At 46.5% G+C, this 19,198-nt stretch overlaps 6 protein-coding genes across 6 annotated transcripts, besides 47 other annotated features; all 6 read right to left on the bottom strand.

Moving 5' to 3' along the window:
• Positions 1 to 19,198: part of a sequence feature (heterozygous, non-Esmeraldo-like haplotype) that runs on past the window's edge.
• Positions 253 to 1,515, bottom strand: Tc00.1047053503809.50 (hypothetical protein, conserved; the record flags this gene model as incomplete). Its single annotated transcript, XM_809618.1, has 1 exon — positions 253 to 1,515. The coding sequence occupies one exon, from the start codon at positions 1,513 to 1,515 to the stop codon at positions 253 to 255; it is 1,263 nt and encodes a 420-aa protein (XP_814711.1).
• Positions 1,736 to 1,806: a sequence feature (T-rich).
• Tc00.1047053503809.40 (protein kinase, putative) lies at positions 2,266 to 4,851 on the bottom strand (the record flags this gene model as incomplete). Its single annotated transcript, XM_809617.1, has 1 exon — positions 2,266 to 4,851. One exon carries the CDS (start codon positions 4,849 to 4,851, stop codon positions 2,266 to 2,268), a length of 2,586 nt encoding a protein of 861 aa, XP_814710.1.
• Positions 4,881 to 4,931: a microsatellite.
• On the bottom strand, positions 5,213 to 5,938 carry Tc00.1047053503809.30 (RNA-binding protein, putative; the record flags this gene model as incomplete). Its single annotated transcript, XM_809616.1, has 1 exon — positions 5,213 to 5,938. One exon carries the CDS (start codon positions 5,936 to 5,938, stop codon positions 5,213 to 5,215), a length of 726 nt encoding a protein of 241 aa, XP_814709.1.
• Positions 5,532 to 5,558: a microsatellite.
• On the bottom strand, positions 6,374 to 6,844 carry Tc00.1047053503809.24 (hypothetical protein, conserved; the record flags this gene model as incomplete). The annotated part of the gene is made up of 1 exon (XM_809625.1): positions 6,374 to 6,844. One exon carries the CDS (start codon positions 6,842 to 6,844, stop codon positions 6,374 to 6,376), a length of 471 nt encoding a protein of 156 aa, XP_814718.1.
• Positions 6,853 to 6,882: a sequence feature (AT_rich).
• Tc00.1047053503809.20 (peroxisome assembly protein, putative) lies at positions 7,296 to 8,528 on the bottom strand (the record flags this gene model as incomplete). Its single annotated transcript, XM_809615.1, has 1 exon — positions 7,296 to 8,528. One exon carries the CDS (start codon positions 8,526 to 8,528, stop codon positions 7,296 to 7,298), a length of 1,233 nt encoding a protein of 410 aa, XP_814708.1.
• Positions 8,622 to 8,683: a sequence feature (A-rich).
• Positions 9,111 to 11,699, bottom strand: Tc00.1047053503809.10 (hypothetical protein, conserved; the record flags this gene model as incomplete). Its single annotated transcript, XM_809614.1, has 1 exon — positions 9,111 to 11,699. The coding sequence occupies one exon, from the start codon at positions 11,697 to 11,699 to the stop codon at positions 9,111 to 9,113; it is 2,589 nt and encodes an 862-aa protein (XP_814707.1).
• Positions 11,788 to 11,816: a microsatellite.
• Positions 11,976 to 12,004: a sequence feature (AT_rich).
• Positions 12,005 to 12,034: a microsatellite.
• Positions 12,149 to 12,187: a sequence feature (T-rich).
• Positions 12,251 to 12,279: a microsatellite.
• Positions 12,297 to 12,316: a microsatellite.
• Positions 12,476 to 12,545: a sequence feature (T-rich).
• Positions 12,566 to 12,607: a microsatellite.
• Positions 12,796 to 12,842: a microsatellite.
• Positions 12,843 to 12,872: a microsatellite.
• Positions 13,079 to 13,106: a microsatellite.
• Positions 14,328 to 14,369: a microsatellite.
• Positions 14,374 to 14,441: a sequence feature (T-rich).
• Positions 14,594 to 14,641: a sequence feature (T-rich).
• Positions 14,890 to 14,935: a sequence feature (CT-rich).
• Positions 15,092 to 15,124: a microsatellite.
• Positions 15,146 to 15,165: a microsatellite.
• Positions 15,186 to 15,209: a microsatellite.
• Positions 15,384 to 15,417: a microsatellite.
• Positions 15,438 to 15,469: a microsatellite.
• Positions 15,616 to 15,678: a microsatellite.
• Positions 15,708 to 15,738: a sequence feature (AT_rich).
• Positions 15,832 to 15,854: a microsatellite.
• Positions 16,089 to 16,139: a sequence feature (T-rich).
• Positions 16,165 to 16,205: a microsatellite.
• Positions 16,258 to 16,301: a microsatellite.
• Positions 16,347 to 16,376: a microsatellite.
• Positions 16,913 to 16,938: a microsatellite.
• Positions 16,981 to 17,013: a microsatellite.
• Positions 17,052 to 17,094: a sequence feature (T-rich).
• Positions 17,165 to 17,227: a sequence feature (CT-rich).
• Positions 17,352 to 17,401: a microsatellite.
• Positions 17,503 to 17,544: a sequence feature (T-rich).
• Positions 17,625 to 17,685: a microsatellite.
• Positions 17,709 to 17,735: a microsatellite.
• Positions 17,800 to 17,845: a microsatellite.
• Positions 18,214 to 18,252: a microsatellite.
• Positions 18,308 to 18,327: a microsatellite.
• Positions 18,342 to 18,410: a microsatellite.
• Positions 18,539 to 18,590: a microsatellite.
• Positions 18,647 to 18,677: a microsatellite.

Here is a 19,198-nt window from a genome sequence, read left to right as displayed (position 1 = left end):
CTTGACCAACAGCACAAACATCCACGCTATGCTCTTCTCCATACTGGTTCAAGACACCATTTTCCAGGGTCTACATGTCTAATGTGCTTCTATAAATCGTTTACACGTGATGACTCGCTTTGAGTTGGACCGCCACCTCTTCAACTCACCCCAAGACTTCCCTCAGCTCCCTGCATTTCCTTCGGGTTTTTTATTTTTATTTATTCTCACTTTAGTTGCTTTTCTTTGCGCCGCCATCACAAGGGGGTGGCCTCATTTGCAGTTGTGAAGAATACTGTCCACCACGCACTCAGTAATGTAGGCATTCAGTGCCGCCTCGCATACTCCTTCCAACAAAGTCTGCTCTACCTCTTTACTGGCCGACGTCAAATGCAAAAGGAGATCCTCGTAGCAGTCTACATCGCTAGCAATCCATTGGATGTATCGTGAAGCAGGACTTTCCGGCGTAAGCGGCTCAGCCAATTTTTTACCAGGAGCGTCAAACAACGCCAAAGAAAGTAACTCTGGATAAACCGCCGCATACACCTTGGCCAGATGTGATCCGCAATTCAAGGCCCCCTGCAGTCTTTCGCGGCGTCTCAGTGGCTTTGCCGCCTGCCACGCAAGGAACTCTTCTAATTCTGTTTCCAACGGCACTCCTGCAGGCGATGAGCATGGAGCATCTTGTTCTACTTGTTGGAATTCAACGTCAAGGTGTCTCCCAAAGGCATGCATCAAGCAACGCGTTGCATCATGCTGATCACCACATTCGTCAACGGTATGCAAGGAGCGCGTTTGTTGTGCTGCAGCGTTCTCAGCGCAAAGTTTTTGAACTGACATGCCACCGAAATAATCTTCTGGTCCCCGTCCGTAGTTAGGGAACATTGCAGCTGAATTCGGTGCTGCATTGGCACGCCACACCTCTGCATCCGTGTCGTTCGCGCCGTCATGCCTCATCAAACTGCTCACTTTGGCAGCGGACGCAGAATTAGTGCTGGAGACTTCTTCTGGTGTTGAAATCAACGGTGTGTACACCTCCGGTGAAATGCCCTGGGAGTTGGATTGGCTCTGCGGTGTGGATGGGGTTGGTGATGAATGCTGCGTCGCACTCGTCTTTCCCAATGCGCGGGTAAAATCCGTCGTGGTGGCAGTGGAAAAGTTAGAAGTGAATCCGCATGAGGCCCAACTTTTGCTTTCCTCGTCGTTTTTCTTGTCTTCTGCGTCATCGTTGTTTTCGTCACTCTCCTCCAGTTCAATCTCAATAACTTCTCCATCATCCACCGGCGCGGCATCGCCCTTCTCCCCCTGCAGTCGTGACATCGATGCACCCGGCAGCGTGGAGCACCTCTGCAGATGCCGCAGGTACTGGGACTCCACCTGCGACACGCGGCGTTGGTGTCGTTCTGCCGCCTCCTGGCGAGCGTGTTCCAGAAACAAACGCAGGGCGTCGGGATCGACCCTCTCGTCTCTCGCCTCACACCTCGAAAAAGGCAGTCGGAGCCGCTCCGACGAGCTGGCAAACACCGTCGTCTCCATCGCCTCTGCCCTTCACAGTCGGAAAAACAACAAAAATAAAAAGGCGTTCGCACCAACAGACACCCCCAGAGGATCACAGCACCACCGTCACCACCAGAAGAAGAGAAAAACAAAACAAAACTCACCCAAACCACCATTTATCCGCGAGTTTACCCCCGCGTCTATTTCTGTATAACCAGTTCCCTCCCGCCCCCCCATCTGAAGCCGTTTTAGGCCATAAAAAAACAAAAGAAAAATCTGTAAAAAAAACAATCATATAAAAAAAAAGTAAAATAAAATCAAAAATAAGAAACACTTAACAACATTCAATTGAAGACAAACAACACTCCTCCCCATCGCCGTACCGCCCGTACAAGCCAGAAAGAACTCCATGCACGACGATTCCCTGGAGTAAAAACAGAAAAAAATATATTACGTTTTATTTCCTCTTTTCAGTTCCTCGCAATGTCCACATTATTAATATATGCACAGAACATCCAAATGGGGGAGTCCAGGGCGAGCCCTCGTTATCCCACATTCATTTCATGCCGGCAAGAAGGAAGTGCTGCAAGCGTCTTTGACACCCCTCCCACGCAGGGCAGTGAGGGATGAGTGGGGCGGACTTCCAAAACAAGATGTAAAGATGCCTATTTGCCAAATAACCACTGGGACAGACCATTCCCCCCGCAGGTTTTCAAAAACAACCAAAGAAAAATAAAAAAAGGTTTCACTCCTCCACGCTTTAAAAACAAACAAACAAATCTGTCCTTACTATCTGTTGTGTGCCTCCATCTTGTGGCGGGAAGCCCGAAGGAAGCTGAGGGAAGGTGGACGCCAGAGCAACACTGTTGTGTCATCTTCACCGCCACAGTTTTTCCCCTGGCTGCTCTTCTGACGCGGTTCTGTCATGTCAAACCGAAATCCCGTAGGAGGAGACCGGACACGATTTCTTTCCTCTGCCCACCGTCGTGCACGGGAAAAGCGTTGGGCCGCCGCTCCTCTCTCCAAGGAATTCGTGTCCATGGATGGCTGGTTTCCGTGGTCCTCAGCGCCAACATCCCAAGCAGCATTATTGGGGTAAGAGAATTGCCTTCCCTTTTCCAGAAATGTGCCTCGTTCAATAATCGCAGTACTCTGAAGAACAGTAGACAAATTTGGCCGTTGTGATGGTTTCTTTACCGTCATGGCGTTTAGCAGTTCGATCAGGTTTCGATGAATCTTTCCACACGAGCTGCATCGTGACCCACGACGTTCCCTCGCCGCGGAATTTTCCTTGAAGTCGTTGAGCTCATTGGGCAAAGAGGTGAGAAGGTGAGCATGGATGTCAGTATCATTCCTTCTTGGGGACAACTCGCGGCGAATATATTGGCGTTCCAACAGCTCATCGCGGCATCGCCAGGCGCGGGGCACAACAAATCCTTTTGGTTTACTTTCATGCTCCTTTTCATCATCCACACCACGTTTGGGAAACTCCGTTTCCAGTGAACCGCAGCGGATGTATTCCTCTTCAACGAGCTCCTTGTCACAGCGCCAGGCGTTAGGTACAATAAAGTTCGGCTTTAAATCTGTTTCAGTGCTGTTACTTTTAAGGCCTGTGCCAAACCCCAGCCGTGATTGCGTCGCGGTGTCGTCCTCATCAATCCACTGCGCCCCCAATGCGTCCGCATACCTGCACGTTCTCGAACTTCCCTCTTCACCTTCAATAACAAGGTAAAGAATTGTATGCTGCAAAGTTACCCCCAGACTGTAAATGTCTGCTTTCGTCGTGTATTGCTCGGGAACACCCTGGTCGGCATGTCGAGCGACCTCTGGGGCCATGAACGGAGGGGTGCCACACCTTCCTGAGCCAGCAAGCCGGTCAACCCCAGTAGCAACCCCAAAGTCCGCCAACTGTATTCGCCATCCCTCGGCCTGCGGCAAGCAATCAATATAAACTCTCCGTGAAGAATCCGTAGCAGTACATGGCAAACGATAGTACCCCAATCCCAGAGGCACCACCAACGTTGTGGGAGGTTCATCGTTGAGTTTTGACATTCCCCCTGCTGTTGCTGTCGGTGTCGCAAGGTTCCCCCCTGCGCTCTGCCGCAGTGCCCCCGTGGACCCATGCGTGGTTGCTGGACATTGAGGAAAAAGAGCAAATTCCACCGTTTCATCACTGTCACCCAAAGTACTCCTGATCTCCGAGTCAACTCTTAGGCTTAAGGGTTTGGCCTGGCTCGAACACGTTTTGTCGCGCTCTTGCGACGGCTCTCCACCGGACGCCGGAATCGGGAGAGAAGAGGGCTGCAACGCGTATTCTGGTGCCTTTCCTACCCCACTGAATATCAGCACATTTGAGGGTTTAATGTCACGATGCAACGTCTTTAAAGTCTCATGCGTGTGACGAAGTGCATGAACCAGTGCATACACAATGGCGACAATGTCACGCTCAGGAACCGCAAGGTGAGCGGAGATGGAAACGGACGCATGTGGTAGATTTGAGGACGCATTGGCAATTTTCTTCCCTTCACCCAAAATTTGTTTCGGGTAAGAATGATACGCATCATAATCTTCACAGCCGTATGGAGAGGTGTCTTCATTGGTGCTTCCAGTGATTCCCTGAGCGCCACTGAAATGATCAAAACTCACCTTTTCAAACGCCATTGCGACATTCACCATCTGTGATTCGGACGCTGAACACTCTGTTCCAGCTGTCGCCGCGTGGGGGACCTCGCTGGCCTTGAGCGCCACATAATTCCGCAGTGTGCCACCCGTGCAGAGTGAGAGACACAAATCAACGTACGAGGTTCCTTCCGGTATCTGTTGATCTGTCCGTTCATCTCCGTCATTGTTTTCCTCGTTGAACGCCATCCGGTGTCCTTCCTTATTCAGGCTTGTAAGAACCTTCCCGTCCGTGCTGTTCTCTGTGCCATCGCCTGAGGGGTTCCAGCTTTCAAATGTCTGTTCCTCTTCCCCCTTTCCAAAAAGAAAACCCCAACACTGCACGATGTTCGGATGCGGATACATTCGAATACGTTCCATCACCTGGAGTTCGCGTAGCAACAGCAGTCGGCGGTACTTACAAGAGCCATCATTCGCCCTCGGTATCATCACCCGCTTCACTGCCACTGCCGCACACGCCCCAAGAAAAACTGTCGTCCTCGTCTTCTCACCATTAGATGTCAAAATGCGTTTGTAGCACTTCCTCCGCTCCTGCAACCATGCTAGACGCACGGTACTAAATGCCCCAGAGCCAATGTAAATTATGCCATGCGGAGAAGTGATGTGAGACCAATCAACGGAATAAACCGTTTCCTGCACTGGGGCAGGGAGAAGACGGTCGCCAAACGGATCATTGGAAGCCGGAGCACGCAGCATCCCCTTTTTGGATATCCCCACCACAAACTAAAAACAAAAAAACAAAGAGCAAAAAAAAAAAAAAAAAAAGAAAAGAAAAAGGATAAAGGCCATTACGACGTGGCAACACGCAAGGACATGAAAAACTATCCACTCGGCGAAAACGCAGTTGTCGCTGCCATACAAACGACAATAATAATAAAAAACGTCTCGTGTTTATCCCAGCCACCTTGTCTTTCCACCTTTAAGAACAAGCCACACCCACCGGCTAGTTTAAACACAACTAACATCAACACCAACAGCAGCAGCAGCGACTATAACCTCGCACAAAAGAATCTTCTTTTGCTGCGGTTTTGACGCCTGCATTTCTTTTATTTTCTTTTTATTTGGGAAGGGCTCTCGCAACCCCGTTTTCCATCACAAACACCAATTCCCGTCCAGCATCGTCCTCCTCATCACTACTCTCTTGCGGCGTTGCTGACCTGGCGCGTTTTCTGCTGACATCATCTCCACGGGAGGTCTCTACAACGGCCGAAGACTCCCCAAGGACGGATGTATTCTGATTTTGTTTTTGTTGCAGAGAATAGGCAGTGTTGGCATCGTAGTAACCCCCAGTTGTCGTCATCGCTGCCGCTGCCGTTGGATCCGTGTACTGCGTTGAATAATCCGTTGATGCAGTGTAATACATACTAGCCTGGTACTGTTGTTGTTGTTGTTGTTCTTGCTGTCGCAGTTGCTCCGTGTAGAAGGCGTACCCTTCATCTGTGTTCCCTTCTCCCGCAGAGGTAGCAGCAGCCATGTCGCGCCACACGATGTAGCTTCTAATCAGATATTGGTAATATTCATGATATTTGTGCTCTGGTGAGGCAACAAAGGCAAAGTAGGAGTTAAACTTCGTCCTCCTAATAAGTAGGTGCTGATATCGCGCCCCATCGCAGGAAAACACCACATATTTGGCCACAAGCTGGATGATCTTGTCCTGATGTTCTGTAATGTCGGGTGGACGAAAATCAATGGTGTTTTCTTCCTCAGCCATTTGCTGCTGCTGGCCATAGTAGTAGGAATCGGCCTCTTGATTGGCGTAGTACGTGCCTCCCGCGTAGCTCATCACCGCCAATCCCACCTTTTTTTTTTCTTCTCCCTCCGTCCCTTCCCTCGTTTCCGCCGTGTCGAAAGTTCACTACGATGGAGGGCAAAAAAAAAGAAAAAAGACCGAAAGAAAAGTAAGACGTCGACACTACCAACGGCGGGGCTCACAGCGTCTCCAGAAGTTGTTTCTGAGTGCAGCCGCACTCCTTTTATTGCAAAACAAAAGACATCCCCTTCATGCCCGTTTTTTTAAATATTTCTTTTTTTCAATATACCGCGACAGAATGGATCCACAACAGCAAGAAAAATGGAATCAGCAACCTCACCACCACCACCACCAACAACAACAACACTACAGGGACCACCCGCCGCTCCCAAAGAGAAGACGCATATATTGCTGGACGCAAAACTCCTCTCTTTTCCGTTTCACAAACACAGACCCACACGCAGACCTTCATGTATCGTTCTCCATCCCGTGGTGTACAGTTGTCGTGTAACACTTGTAGCACATTCGGTAATCCCAGTTGTCCCCTTTTATCGCCACGAGTTGGCTGCGCACCGGGTAGCCACAACGGTAACAGACAAATGTTTCAGGCTTTCCGCCCATTTGGTACAGTTGCAGGTTACCGCGCTTCCGCCAGGCGTACAGGGCGCCATCTGCTCGTCTCTCACCAAAAGTGAAGTCGTACTGCGGCCGCGTTCGAGTGTCACCTGGAAGATGCGAGAAGCGCGTGTGTTCCCGCTGTTGCGTCGGTGAGCCCAACTGAACGCCACCGATACGAAGGTGGAGACGGTGGTAGCCCTTTGGGAACTGAAAGAATTTGCGCTTATTGAACTGTGGGCCCGTCTGGTACTTTTGCCGAACGCTCTTTACGGCCGCGCGGCGAATAAGAAACCCACCAACGCCGCCGCGTATGCTCGCCATGAGAACCCTTTTAAAAAAAAAAATTTTTTTCTTTTATTGTTTTTCTCCACGGCCCTCCACCCTGCGCCCTCTTCCTCCAACTGCCAGTTCCTTCCCTCCTGCCCACACAGGCACTGCCATCAATAAAAAAAAAAAAGTAAGTCACAGAAGCCCCATACCAGCAAAGCTCCACGCACCACCTCACCACCATAAGAAAAAATTCAAAAAAAACGTGCAGAGTAAGTATAACTATTTATTCTTCGCCTCATGAGGCAAACTGTATTTTTCCATGAACCGCCTGAATGTATTTCACAGACCATTCTCCATGCTACTTTTTTTGGATTTGTTATTCCAACAGGAAAACGTTACGCTTCAGAAGCCACAAAGGAAATCACACAAAATCCGCTTTCCTGGCCATACTACTGAGGTCCCGCCCTTTTTGCTGTCCTTATCGTCTCTGGCTCATTACATATCAGCACTCATATATGCGTCGTATACAATCTACCGTGGTCCTACACTTTGTCAAGGGGCATGCACCATTTGTCCTGGCGTAACCCAGTAGGCACGGGTAACACCCAACCACACCGCTTGCCGTGCACACTGCAGCGTTTGTTACGCGTCGCTCACACACCGGGCAGATGCCAGGCTGCGGCACTTTCGTCCCTGGAGGAATCACCACATCAACGCCCCACACCGGTGGTGGTGGTGTTGCAAGGTCTTCTCCACCTGAACCCGTCAATGTGAGTGCCGTACTTCCTCCAGCAGCATTACCTGCACCAGTGAGTTCTAGCAGCCTGAATCCAAGAAAAATAAGGAGAACCAATACACGTGCCAACATAAGAGCCCTTTGAGCTCGTGGATTCGACGCAGCAATTTGATCAGCTCTCGTAAGACGCCGCAAAACGATACCAAACAAACGATGAAGCGGTGTGGTATATGGCGTCAACTCCAGAAGAAAAAGTATCTGGTAAAAAAACCTCAAGCTCCTTAATGCCGTGTAAACAAGAGGATACAGTCGCGTCAATAACTCTTTTATTCGCGCCCGTGTGGGGTAACGAGTGGCATAAGCAATGCGCATAGAGTTGGCTTCGGGAGAAGAATCCATCCGATGCGTGTACCATTTAGCAGCACGCTCTCTCAGGTAGGGTATTACCGTGATGAGAAACAGTGTAATGTACCGCTGTCTGTTGGTGATGGGAATAAAACGGAGGTGGCCATAAGAGGCACCCTGTGCCGCCTGCATCTCCGCTGCTGTGAGTTCACCATGTCGTTGAGGCAATGGAGACTCGGAGATAGCTCCCAATGCGGCAGGGGAGGCAGCAGCGTCCGGTGCCTGCAACGCCTTTTCCTCCAATGAGGGAGCGGGGAGGGGGCCGCGAACCCACCACGACAGCCTCCCTTGAGACCCAGACGGCTTCGATGGCGATGCAATGCAGCCACGACGAAGTCCAAACAACATCTCCGAGAACGTTGTATTCGCATGAAAGAGAAGTCGGTGCTCGAGAAGAGAGTGCAGAACGAGCCAAATCTCAGCATCCCACGGCAGACACATGGCCGCTATGTCGCTTTTTTCAGCGAGTAACACGTGGGCAAACTGGAAGGCCTTTGATAGTGAGTTGTTAAGGGAGTTCACAAAGTCCACCTCCACAAACGTGGGAAGCGGCGATGCGGTGTTGATCAGCGAGAGCAGGTTGCTTTCAAACATGACTGTCTACCACTGTCAATCCAAGAAATAACACCAGTGCACGACAAAACCGTCACACTTACCACGTACTAAACACGTTTACCGACTCCTCGGTTTTTTTTTTTTTTTTGTTTCCTATTCTTGTTGCTGCTTTCTTTTTTCTTTCACTTTTTCTTCACCGCTTGCTCCTTACACCTGATAGACGCGGGGAGGAGGTATATGAATTTCTCTTCGTTTCCTTTCCGTGGATGAACCCCACCCAAAAAAAAAAAAAAAAAATACACGCATCCCACAGGAACAACACATACACACAAACACGCAGAAAAAAAAGATAAACAAGACGTGGGGGAAGAGAAAGAGTACCACACAAACAGACACGCACACGAAACACCACCCAATGCGTGGGTGGCCATCCCCCTCCTCACGTCTTTTAAAAAAAGACAAGAAAAAGAGAATTAAAATAAAGACAGACACGTGTTCACCTTCTGTTTCTGTTGGTGCGGCATCGCCCACGAACATTCCCGTCCTTTAAAAAAGGAGAACGGAGGTGGCGGCGATGGTGCGGTCTTAGATGCAAGAAAAGAAGAAGAGTCCGCATAGTAACTACAAAGACACGACCTCCATTAATTCCCGTCGCATCAGCAAACACACACGGTGTACCTCCATATTCCATTCGCCCACAATATGTCGGTGATTTTCTTTACTGCCACCCTCCTGCAGAGCCAAGACGCAGTGCAACAGTGCCAACCGCCTCGCTTGTGAAGCCACTTGCCAGGCCACTGAAAAGGTCTGCTGTGCACTGTCTGTTGCCCCATTGGCACTAGCAAGAAGATATTCATTGCCACCTTCCGAGACTGGCGTGGACACCTCGGATGGATGCAGCTCCATCCGTTCAGACTCATTGTATGCCATTGCGAGAAGGTACAAGGGTTCCGAGGCAACGCCGCTCGTGGGGCCAAAGTATCGTCTCACCTGCTGTAGGGCGTTCTTAAACATGCTGATAGCTGTTAACTCGTCCTTTTCTTCTGACATGGCAGCCGCACCGCAAAGGAGAAGAAAAAAAACTTGGTTGGACTTATTCCACGCGGACCTTATTTGTCGAAGACTGCTTTCATCATCCTCCTTCCTCTTTTCTTCTTCCTGCGCAGATACTGCAACAAAGCTTGCCTTGAGAACTTCCAACACTTTGGTGAGGGCCATCGCACAACGGTGCCGTTGGTGTACAGTGAGATGAGTAAGTGTGACTCCGGCATCCGTGATGTGAATTGCCGACCCCACACGGGCTGCGTGTGAAATCGCGGCTCCCTTCATAAGCGACACAAGCAGCCGTGTGGATGGGCCACAGAGACATACAGAAGCAGCACTTAATGTCGCCCTCTCCGCAGCAAGGACGTGTGCATATGGCAATCCCACATCAAACCCCGCAGTCCGCTCTTCCTCTTCCCTTTCCGAGAGTCGCTTGGGTTCACGCGTTTCCGTGCAATTTGCCACATTACTTTTGCCTGAGAGATGACGCAATGAAAGCATCGAGGTTAGTTGGGATACCATCAGATGATAATGCACTCGCACACTTGTCGTGTGCTTGTAGAATACATTCATGTAGAGACGCAACTGACGGAGGTGTCTCACTGCTTCCACAAGCCACAATTGCGAAAGAGCATATGTAGTCATCGTCACAAGTGCAGCACATTTCAGCAGCACCAAAAAACGAATATCAGCTGAGGGGGAACTGTAGAGAAGATCCTTTCGGGCATTATTTACCTCGCAACCATTTTGACTTACCTCTGTCGTCAGGAGCGTCAACTGCTCATCAATACAACGCAGTGTTCTTTGAAACAGAAGACGTACCGGATTATTCCCATTTTGAGTGTTATTGACGGCCACTGTGTTTGCATCAACAGGGATGCTTTCTGAAACCGAGTTAAAAGATAACGTTGTCTCCGCGGTCGCACAATCCATAGAAGCTGCATGCATGGTCAAATAACACCTCAATGCCACCAACAACCCATCCTGTATCCATCTAAGTCCCTCCTTCGGCGACATGCTTCCCTCGTTCTGTGAAACCTGAGATTCATCGGGTACCTGTTCACTGCGCTGTCGTTTCACTCCACGCGGCCCCTTCCATGCTAATGGTCCCCTTAGTCCCACCGCAAGGAGCTGCATCATGCACAGCATCTCGGGAGAGAAACCAAACAACACTCCGCACCGCTGCATGTGCCGCTCCGCCTCCACCAAGCGGTGGTCAAGGATTAACGCGGCACAGTAGTAGTGAGAAAGCACGCGCGCCGCCGCTCGGATGGAAAACAAGTTCTTTGGAGAAGAAAAACACAGTGAACTACACTGTCTGCGCCTTTTATCCTCCAGAAGGAGTGGCTCCAGGCCGTCAGATGTGACGTAATTCGCGTATTCCTTTGCATGATAGAGCAGCCGATCTAATGCGTGCGTGCGTGCAGCATGAAGGACCGCCGTGTTCGGTGTGCGATTTTCCGCAACAACAGCCGTTCCGGCGCTCACAAGCTGCGAATAATACACCCGGCAAAACTCCACTGAAAGAAAGGCTTCACAGCAGCGTTTTTCTTCCCTCTGCTGGGCCTCCGCCTCCGCGTCGTCTGGGAGGCTCGTGGCCAGACCGGTCAGCGGCGCGCAAAAGGCGGTGCTGCACCACTGCCCAGCCGCCTCGATACACTTCACCGCCTGCGTGTGTCGGAGACGACGACGATGCACAATCGCACTCAACACGTACGCCTTCACAATTAACGCAACAGGAACAAATCTGCCCTCACCGTCCTCTCCCGCTTTCTCTCCTTCTCGTTCCCCATCTGCGGCTCGCGCACCGTCGCTGCTCCCGTCATCCCACAGCAGGGGGCAGACGATGACGCCCTCCAAGTACCATCGAGAAGATATCATCGGCGACAAGACGGAGTACGCCAAATCCAGTCGTGCCACCGTTGCAGATGGCGCAGAACTGCCACTCCCGGTACTGTTTTTGCCTTGCTGCGGCGGTGAGGAGTTGTACAGCAGCATCTCGGCTGCACGTACACGACAGAGAATTTCTTCCCGACGGTAGTACAGCTGGATGGTCGTCGGGACAGCGAAAAGGGCATGCAACGTGGCAAATGCATGCAAGCGATGACCCGCTGCGTACAACTCCTCCGCCACATCAAAGTAGCGGCGTATTGTGGGGAGGTCCATCCTTGCGTGCGCCAATTCCCTTTTTCTTCAGTGGGAAAAATACCCGCCCTTTTTTTTTTTTTTGAGCGTGTGCGTACAACATCACGCAAAAAAGAAAAGCAAAAACAAAAACAAAAAAGGAACACACACACACACACACAGATAATAAATGCGCGGAACAAAAAAAAACATGCGTACAAAAAAACAAACAAACAAAAACAACACATGCGCCATCAGCAATGTGCGGCCAATGGACATGCAGGAATAAACCCTCATTACCTACCGAGACACACACACAAATAAATAATAATAATAATATAATATAATATGTATGTATGTATGCATGTAATATGTATTTTGATGTGGGCACTGTTATCCATCATTTATTGGAACGATAAAGCAGCAGCGATGGAGTGGCAGATGAATGCGCGGCAAGCCACACACACACACATACAAATATAAATATTTATAGAAAAAAAGAAACAAAAAAAAAAAAGAAGTAAAACAAACACACGGTTCGTATTGAAATTCACTGCTTGTTTTATTAAGACACCGACACTGACGAGAAATCAAAAAGAAAAGAAAAGAAAAGAAAGAAAAATCATAAGGAACTCACCAAACAACAACAACAACAACAAAAAAGCACGCAGACGCACATACACACAAAAACAAAAACAAAACAAAGGCGGGAGTCGTGATGCTGTGGCTAAACAATGTGAGGGGGAAAAAAAAAGGAAAAAAAAGGAAAATAGACAAAATATGCCGTGGCGACGTTATGAGACAATCATCGCCAGCGCAAAAACAAATTGAAGAACATGAAAGGAACGATACGGAAAAAAAAAAAGAAAAAAAAACCGAGAAAAGAAAGCACACATCCGCACACATACAAAAAAAAAAAAAACAAGAACAAAAAAAAGAAAGAAAAAAAAGTGGATAAAAAGAAACGAAGACGTCCAACAGTGCTCCGTAAAAAGGAGAGAAAAATAATAAAGAAATAAAAGAGATGCAGCGCCAACACAACAGCAGTATTCTTACACACATCTCCGTGTCCTTCCACAATCATCACTTCTCCCCTTCCTCCCCTCACACTGAGACTCCCACTCTTTCTCTCCCCCGCACATATACATGTACACATGTATATAAGTGTATATAAGTATATATATATGTGTGTGTGTGTGTGTGTCTGTTTGTATGCATAAAGCTTTTTTTTCTCTGTGTTTCTTTTGACTACAGCGTGAGACATGATACAAATCGTGCGGTATGTGCGTGTGGGCGGTTTTCAGAGGCGTTTAAGGCCGCAGTTCAACACGACGGCAACCACCACCGCCCCACCTCCTGCCGCAATTCGGTACCGTTCATGAGTTACTTTTATTGCTTCCCTCCCTCTCTTATATCTCCTCTTTTTTTTTCTTTTTCTTTTTTTTTTTTCAAATGACTTCTCCACTGTCCTCGGTATTCGGTTCCGCCAACTGCCATTCGTCCCCCACCCAAATTCCCACCACAGACACACACGCAGCGCGAGAACACACGCATTCACGCAGGCAGAAAGCGGCAGTAAGAGGGATTTCATCAGCCAAAAAAAACAACAACAAACAACAACAACCGCAAGCGTCCATGCGCCGCCCGCAAGCTGAAGGTGGATGAATGAATCGTATGCCCAAGCAGAGGCACTGAAGGCGGTAGAGGGAAAAAAGAACGATCAGTCACCATAAAAACAAAAAAAACTTCGCCGACACACAGGCCAACAAAGGCTCATGTGCCGTACTCGTCAATATCGGCGTTCAACGCATACAAAAAACAAAAAACAAAAAACAAAAAAGGCGTTCCTCCCGTAAATTCTCAAAATCAAAAGAAACAAAAAACAAAATTAAATGTATACATGTATGAAAGGCATGTACACAACAAGATAGTCGGAAAACAAAAAGATCAGCCACAGAAATAGAAGAAGTTAACAGAGAGACGAATCACAGAACATTTGCAGCCCCATGTTACATACACAGAGAGAGAGAGAGAGACAAAAAGTCAAATTACAGGGCGGCGGCAAAGCAATCACAGCGTTGCACAACAGTACCTCTTCAATGACTCACTTTTGTTTCGTAAAAAACAAACAAACAAAAACCAAAAGAAACAAAAAAACCCCCTTTCGTCCATCTTCAGTTGAGTTGCTTCCCATCGCCACCACCACCTTCCATCCCTCCATCCCTCCATCCTTCACACAAACAAACAAATCGCTGCGGAGGAAACGCCACAGCAAGACACATACACGAACAAACTCAGTACGAGTGTGAAGGGCGGAGCACAAAACAAAACACAAAAAAGGAGGGATGTGTCACACATGTATACATAAATATTCTAATGTACATATACAAATGAGAAAGAAGGTAGAGGAACGATACGAAAGAGCCAGTGAAAAGTTTTTTTCTTTTTCTTTTTCTCCCCCACATCAAGTGCACGTGTACACACGCATCCAAACAGTCCTCCCGTCCTCCATTCTTCCATTTCTTCTTTTTTTTTTTTCTTAAAATATTTTCTCTCGCCTTCCACACCCACACATTCAACTTCGCTCACTGCGGGGGATGGCAGGCGTTCCTCCTGCACACATGCCCGCGTGCACACAAGAGGCGCCCTCCTCCCCAAAACAAAACAACAAAAGAGAGAGAGAAAAAAAAGAAAGAAAGAATGAAAGAGAGAGGGCCAAAAACAGGAAAAAGAACAACGACAACGAGAAGATAAAAACAACAAAACAAACAAAAAAAGGGACAATTTTTATCGGTTATTTTCTCATAAATGGCAAACACACACGCTCCTCCCCTCGCCCTTTTTCTCTCCAATTTTTTTTTTTTTTTTTCATTCGGCTCCTCTTTCTGTTGTCGTTTGCGGCGGGTTTCTTCTCGGTGACATGAAGCCACACACACAAAAAAAAATAGAAGGAAACCGTAAGAAAAACAAAAAAAAAAGAAAAACGGAGAGACAGATGCCGTAACATTTGTGGCGAGCATCCAATGTGAGTTCCAAAAAAAAAAAAAAAGGCACACTTGCAGTGGGGGAATGGGACTGGGTGACTGCACCGCACTCTCTCCACTCCTCATCCCACGCAACTCGTGCTTTTCCCCTTCTCCTTCCAGCAATATTCATATGATGCCGTTGCGGTACGTCGTACCCCGCCGCCTCGTTGCGCATGTAAGTGATTGCGAGGGGAGGAACACACAGAAAAGAAAGAAAGGAAAAAAGAAAGAAAAAAAAAGGAGAAGAAAAAAGGGGGCGGGGAGAGGAGGGGAGGGAATAAAAAAACAAAAAACAAAAAGATCATGGTGCAATCGTGTGCCGCAATAAGTCGTCATGCACCAACACTGTGAACCCCCAGGAAAAGAAGAAAGAAAGAAAAGGGCGGGGTAATAAAACCAACAACAACCAATAATAATAATAATAATAATAAAAACAAAAATGCACAAGCAAAAAAAGAGAAAAACAACAACAACAACAACAAAACAGGTTACGTAGAAGGAAAAAATACAATAAAATAAAATAAAACGCTAAGTACATTCAATTCTCAAGGTTTAAGCGCATCTTGCCGTGCAATTGTATACGTACATACAAGCATGGAGGGTATATTCCTCATCTCCCTCCTCGTACATCAACAGGTGCCAAGACCAAAGAACGATAAAAAAAAGTGAGAGGAGCCTTGTCTCCTTTCCACACACACACATATATATATATATATATATATGTATGTATGTATTTACATGTGTGTTTCTTTCTCCCCCCCCCCCCCCCCCCCCCCTCCCTTCCCCGTGCAGTCTCAACCGCTCCCCTGCCTCCATGTCGTCCCATGCAAAAACAAACAAAAAGGTGTACATATATATACGTATATATAAAGTAGGTAAAAATAAATAAATAGAGAGAAAGAGAGATCTAAAGTACGATGCAGATATGGATTTATATATATATATATATAAAACTAAATAAATAAATAAATAAATATATATATATATATATATATCAGACGGATGTGCACAGTAGTTACAAAGGAAAAAAAAAAATACATATATTTTTATATATACAGAGGCATATGAACGGACATTCAAGACACCTTATGAGTCACCAAATAAAAAGCTCCCAAAAAACCAAAATAAGTAGGAAAGATAAGTAAAAAAACAACAACAACAACAACGACAAGAAGGAGAAAAGAGAAAAAAAAAAAAGGTGGAGACAAGGAATTGAATTCAGGAAACCAAAAAAGCGTGCCTGTAAGTTTATATATATTTTCGCAAACATCTGGGGTTGATATTACAGACGCTGCGTTGCTTGTGTGCGCGTGTACGAAACTGAGAGTACAGCAAAAAGAAAAAAAAAGTGCTTACGGTGCATTCAAAACACAAACAAAAATCAAAAGAGGCTCACAACGCATACAAATAAGAAAGAAAGAAACCAAAAAAAGAAAAAAAAGGAAAAAAAAAAAAAGATATTTATCGGTAGATGCAGACAGATATATATATATATATATATAGATAGATATAGATATAGATAGGGAGAGAGGAAGAGGAAAGGAGGGTTATGACGGCTGCATTTCAAAGGATGTAACAACAACAACAACAACACCAAGAAAAAACAACAACAATAACATAAAAGATGCTAGATAAATACACATAAAGAACACACACACACATGTAGATAGATAGATAGAGAAATAGATAGATACATGCGTTGGAGTGGGAGGTTTGACACGGGTAAAGCCACGTGACTTATTTCCTTGCGTTTTTATTTTGGATCATTTCCTTTTTTTCTCTCCTTGCGTTCCATTTCCCCTCCACACCCAACTCCCCTTTTGATTTTCCTCCTTTTGTCTCCCCCTTTCTTCCTTCCTTTCCTTCCGCACCACGACGGCCGTTGGCAACTCACATGAGGCACAGCCGTCGAGGGCCAAACGCGTCGCTTCTCCTTCCTACATGCGACTACTGGCGTACACACACGCATGTAGACGCGGAGTGGTGGTGGGTGATTGGGGCGGTGCGAAACAGGGGAGGAAACAAAGGCCTCAAATTTGCCTTCACACTGCGCCCCCTCTCCCTCTTTTTGTGCGTGTTTGTGTCTCTCTCTCCGTGTGTGTGTGCGGCTTAATCATCTTTGATAGGGGAGGAAAGGATGGGGGGCGTGAGGCTGGTGAACAAAGAAAAACAAACAAACAAACAACACACGCCCACAATGCAGCAAGCAGCGATTAAATAAGACGGGACCCTCCTCCTCCTCCTCCTCCTCTTCCACAAAACAGAAGAAAAAACAACAAGAAGAAAACGCCACGGCGAAAAAAAAAAAAGAAAAAAGAAAAAAGAAAAAAGGTGCTTTGCGTATTGACGCGGAGATATCACTTCATGTAAAAAAAAAAAAAAAGAAAACAAAAAGAAGGGGGAAAAAAAAAGGTCAAAAAACAACAACAAATCATATGCACACACAAACATGTGGCCGTGCGTGTATCATCTCAGATAGAAAAACAAACAAACAAACAAACAAAGGAAGGAAGGAAAAAAGAAAAAAAAAAAAAAAGAAAGAAACGGCCGAAGAAAGAAGAAAACAAAAACAAAAAATAAACAGAGAGGGAGGGATAAAGAGACTAAGTGGCCAGAGAAAAAGAATACACCACAGACCCAAATTCCTCTTTGTTACCTCCACAGCTGGAAGGAAAACCAAAGAAATCAAAAAAAAAAAAAAAAGAAAAGAAAAGAAAAAGACGGCTAACAAAAGATATATATAAATATATATATGTAGAAAGTGAAAGAAAAACGCACGGAAAAATAACTGCAAACCAACAAACACCACACACACGCACAAAACAAAAAAAAAAAAAGAAAGAAAGAAGTAAAAGAGAAAATGAAGTGAGCGTTGAAGAATTCTGCAATTATACATGTACGCATATATATAAGTCAAAAGAGAGGCATATTACATTTTACAATATAAATAAATAAATATATATATATATATATATATCCTTATATTTATGCATGTATATATAATGCAATGTCATGTCATATGTAATGTGTGCGTGCGTGTGTGTGTGTGTGTTAAAATAGATAAGTGGAAGAAATAAACGGAAAGGGTATATTCTTGCGGTGGTGTCGACATTACCAAAGAAAAAAAAAAAAGAAAAAAGAAAAAAGAAAAAACAAAAAAAAGGGCTGGACTTCGCACAAGAAACGCCTGTACTTCAGACATCATCGCTTTTCTCTCTTTTCTCTTTTCCACACATCATCATTTCGTTGTACATTCTCTCATTGACACCATTCCCGCTACGCAACCACCTTGTCAAGCTCCAAACCGTATATAAATATATACATTTTAACAAAAGAAACAACAACACATCTTCCCTTCCTTCCTTCCTTTTTTTGTTTCCCTTCCATCCAAATGCTCTCGCTTCCTCTACAAGACGCATCCCATTATTTTTTCCCTCATTTCTCTCATTCCCCTTCCATCCTTCCCCCTCCCCCTCGTTTCCAGAGCACAGTTCCGGGCACATGAGCCGCGGCATGAATGAATGAATCAAGAGGGGGGGGGGGGGGGGGAAGGAAGGAGGGGGAAGGGGTGGTGGGTTAAGAAGGAAAAGGAAACCCCCCCAAAACAAGAAAAAAACATCAACAAATAATAATAATAATAATAAACCTAAGACCATCCATATATACACACATGCATATATATATATATATATATATATGTATGCATGCATATATACACGGACGTGTGGTCTCACACGCACAGAATATTCAGAAGGGGTCAAAAAAGACAGAAGTTTCACACGAAGAAGCAGAAAAAGAAACAACAACAACAAAACCAGGGAAAATGTCGCACAGGAACGTTCAGAGATAAAAGCAAAACAAAACAAAAAATCAACGACCAAACACACACACAAAACAAACAAACAAAAACGTCAAAAGACGACCTATGAGTCTCTCCTTTCTTTCTTTCTTTTCAGTCACCCACTCTCCCTCTCTCTCTCTCTCTTTCCCCCTCCGCCTGCGTGTGTGCGTGCGGAGTGTGGGGGATTCGGGAGGGGAAAAAAAAAAGAGTATGGACGCAACGGTGGCGCTGGAAGTAGAGGAATGATTGCAAACGACAAGTCACATGCACACAAATATTACACGGAGGCAAAGAAAACACAAAAACAAACACACACACACAAAAAAAAAAACCCTGAGGGAGAAGAACAGGGAATACACGTCTGGCTATTCATTTTGCGGAGGACATCACTGCAATCACCGCCGTCATGACTGACGCTGACAACAACATTACCGCATCAAACGAAAGAAACCAAAAGACAGACAGACAGACAGAGACAGAGAGAAAGGGAAAGGGGGGAGGAGAAGAGAGAAGTCACCCCACTGACTCTCTTTCTCTCCCCCTTCCCTCTCGGTCTGTCGTACGAATATTTTCCGTCCTCTTGCTCCTTTGCGTGTGTGTTCTCTTCGCCCTCGTTTCAAACGCCCCAAATTCCCCACAAATTTTCCCTCCCGTCCGCCCTTTCCCCCCCCCCC

The sequence above is a fragment of the Trypanosoma cruzi genome, genomic scaffold (genome assembly GCF_000209065.1).
Source record: "Trypanosoma cruzi strain CL Brener 1047053517087 genomic scaffold, whole genome shotgun sequence".
Taxonomy (NCBI): domain Eukaryota; phylum Euglenozoa; class Kinetoplastea; order Trypanosomatida; family Trypanosomatidae; genus Trypanosoma; species Trypanosoma cruzi.
The sequence above is the reverse complement of the archived record's forward strand: the minus strand, read 5'-3'. Positions and strand labels throughout refer to the sequence as shown.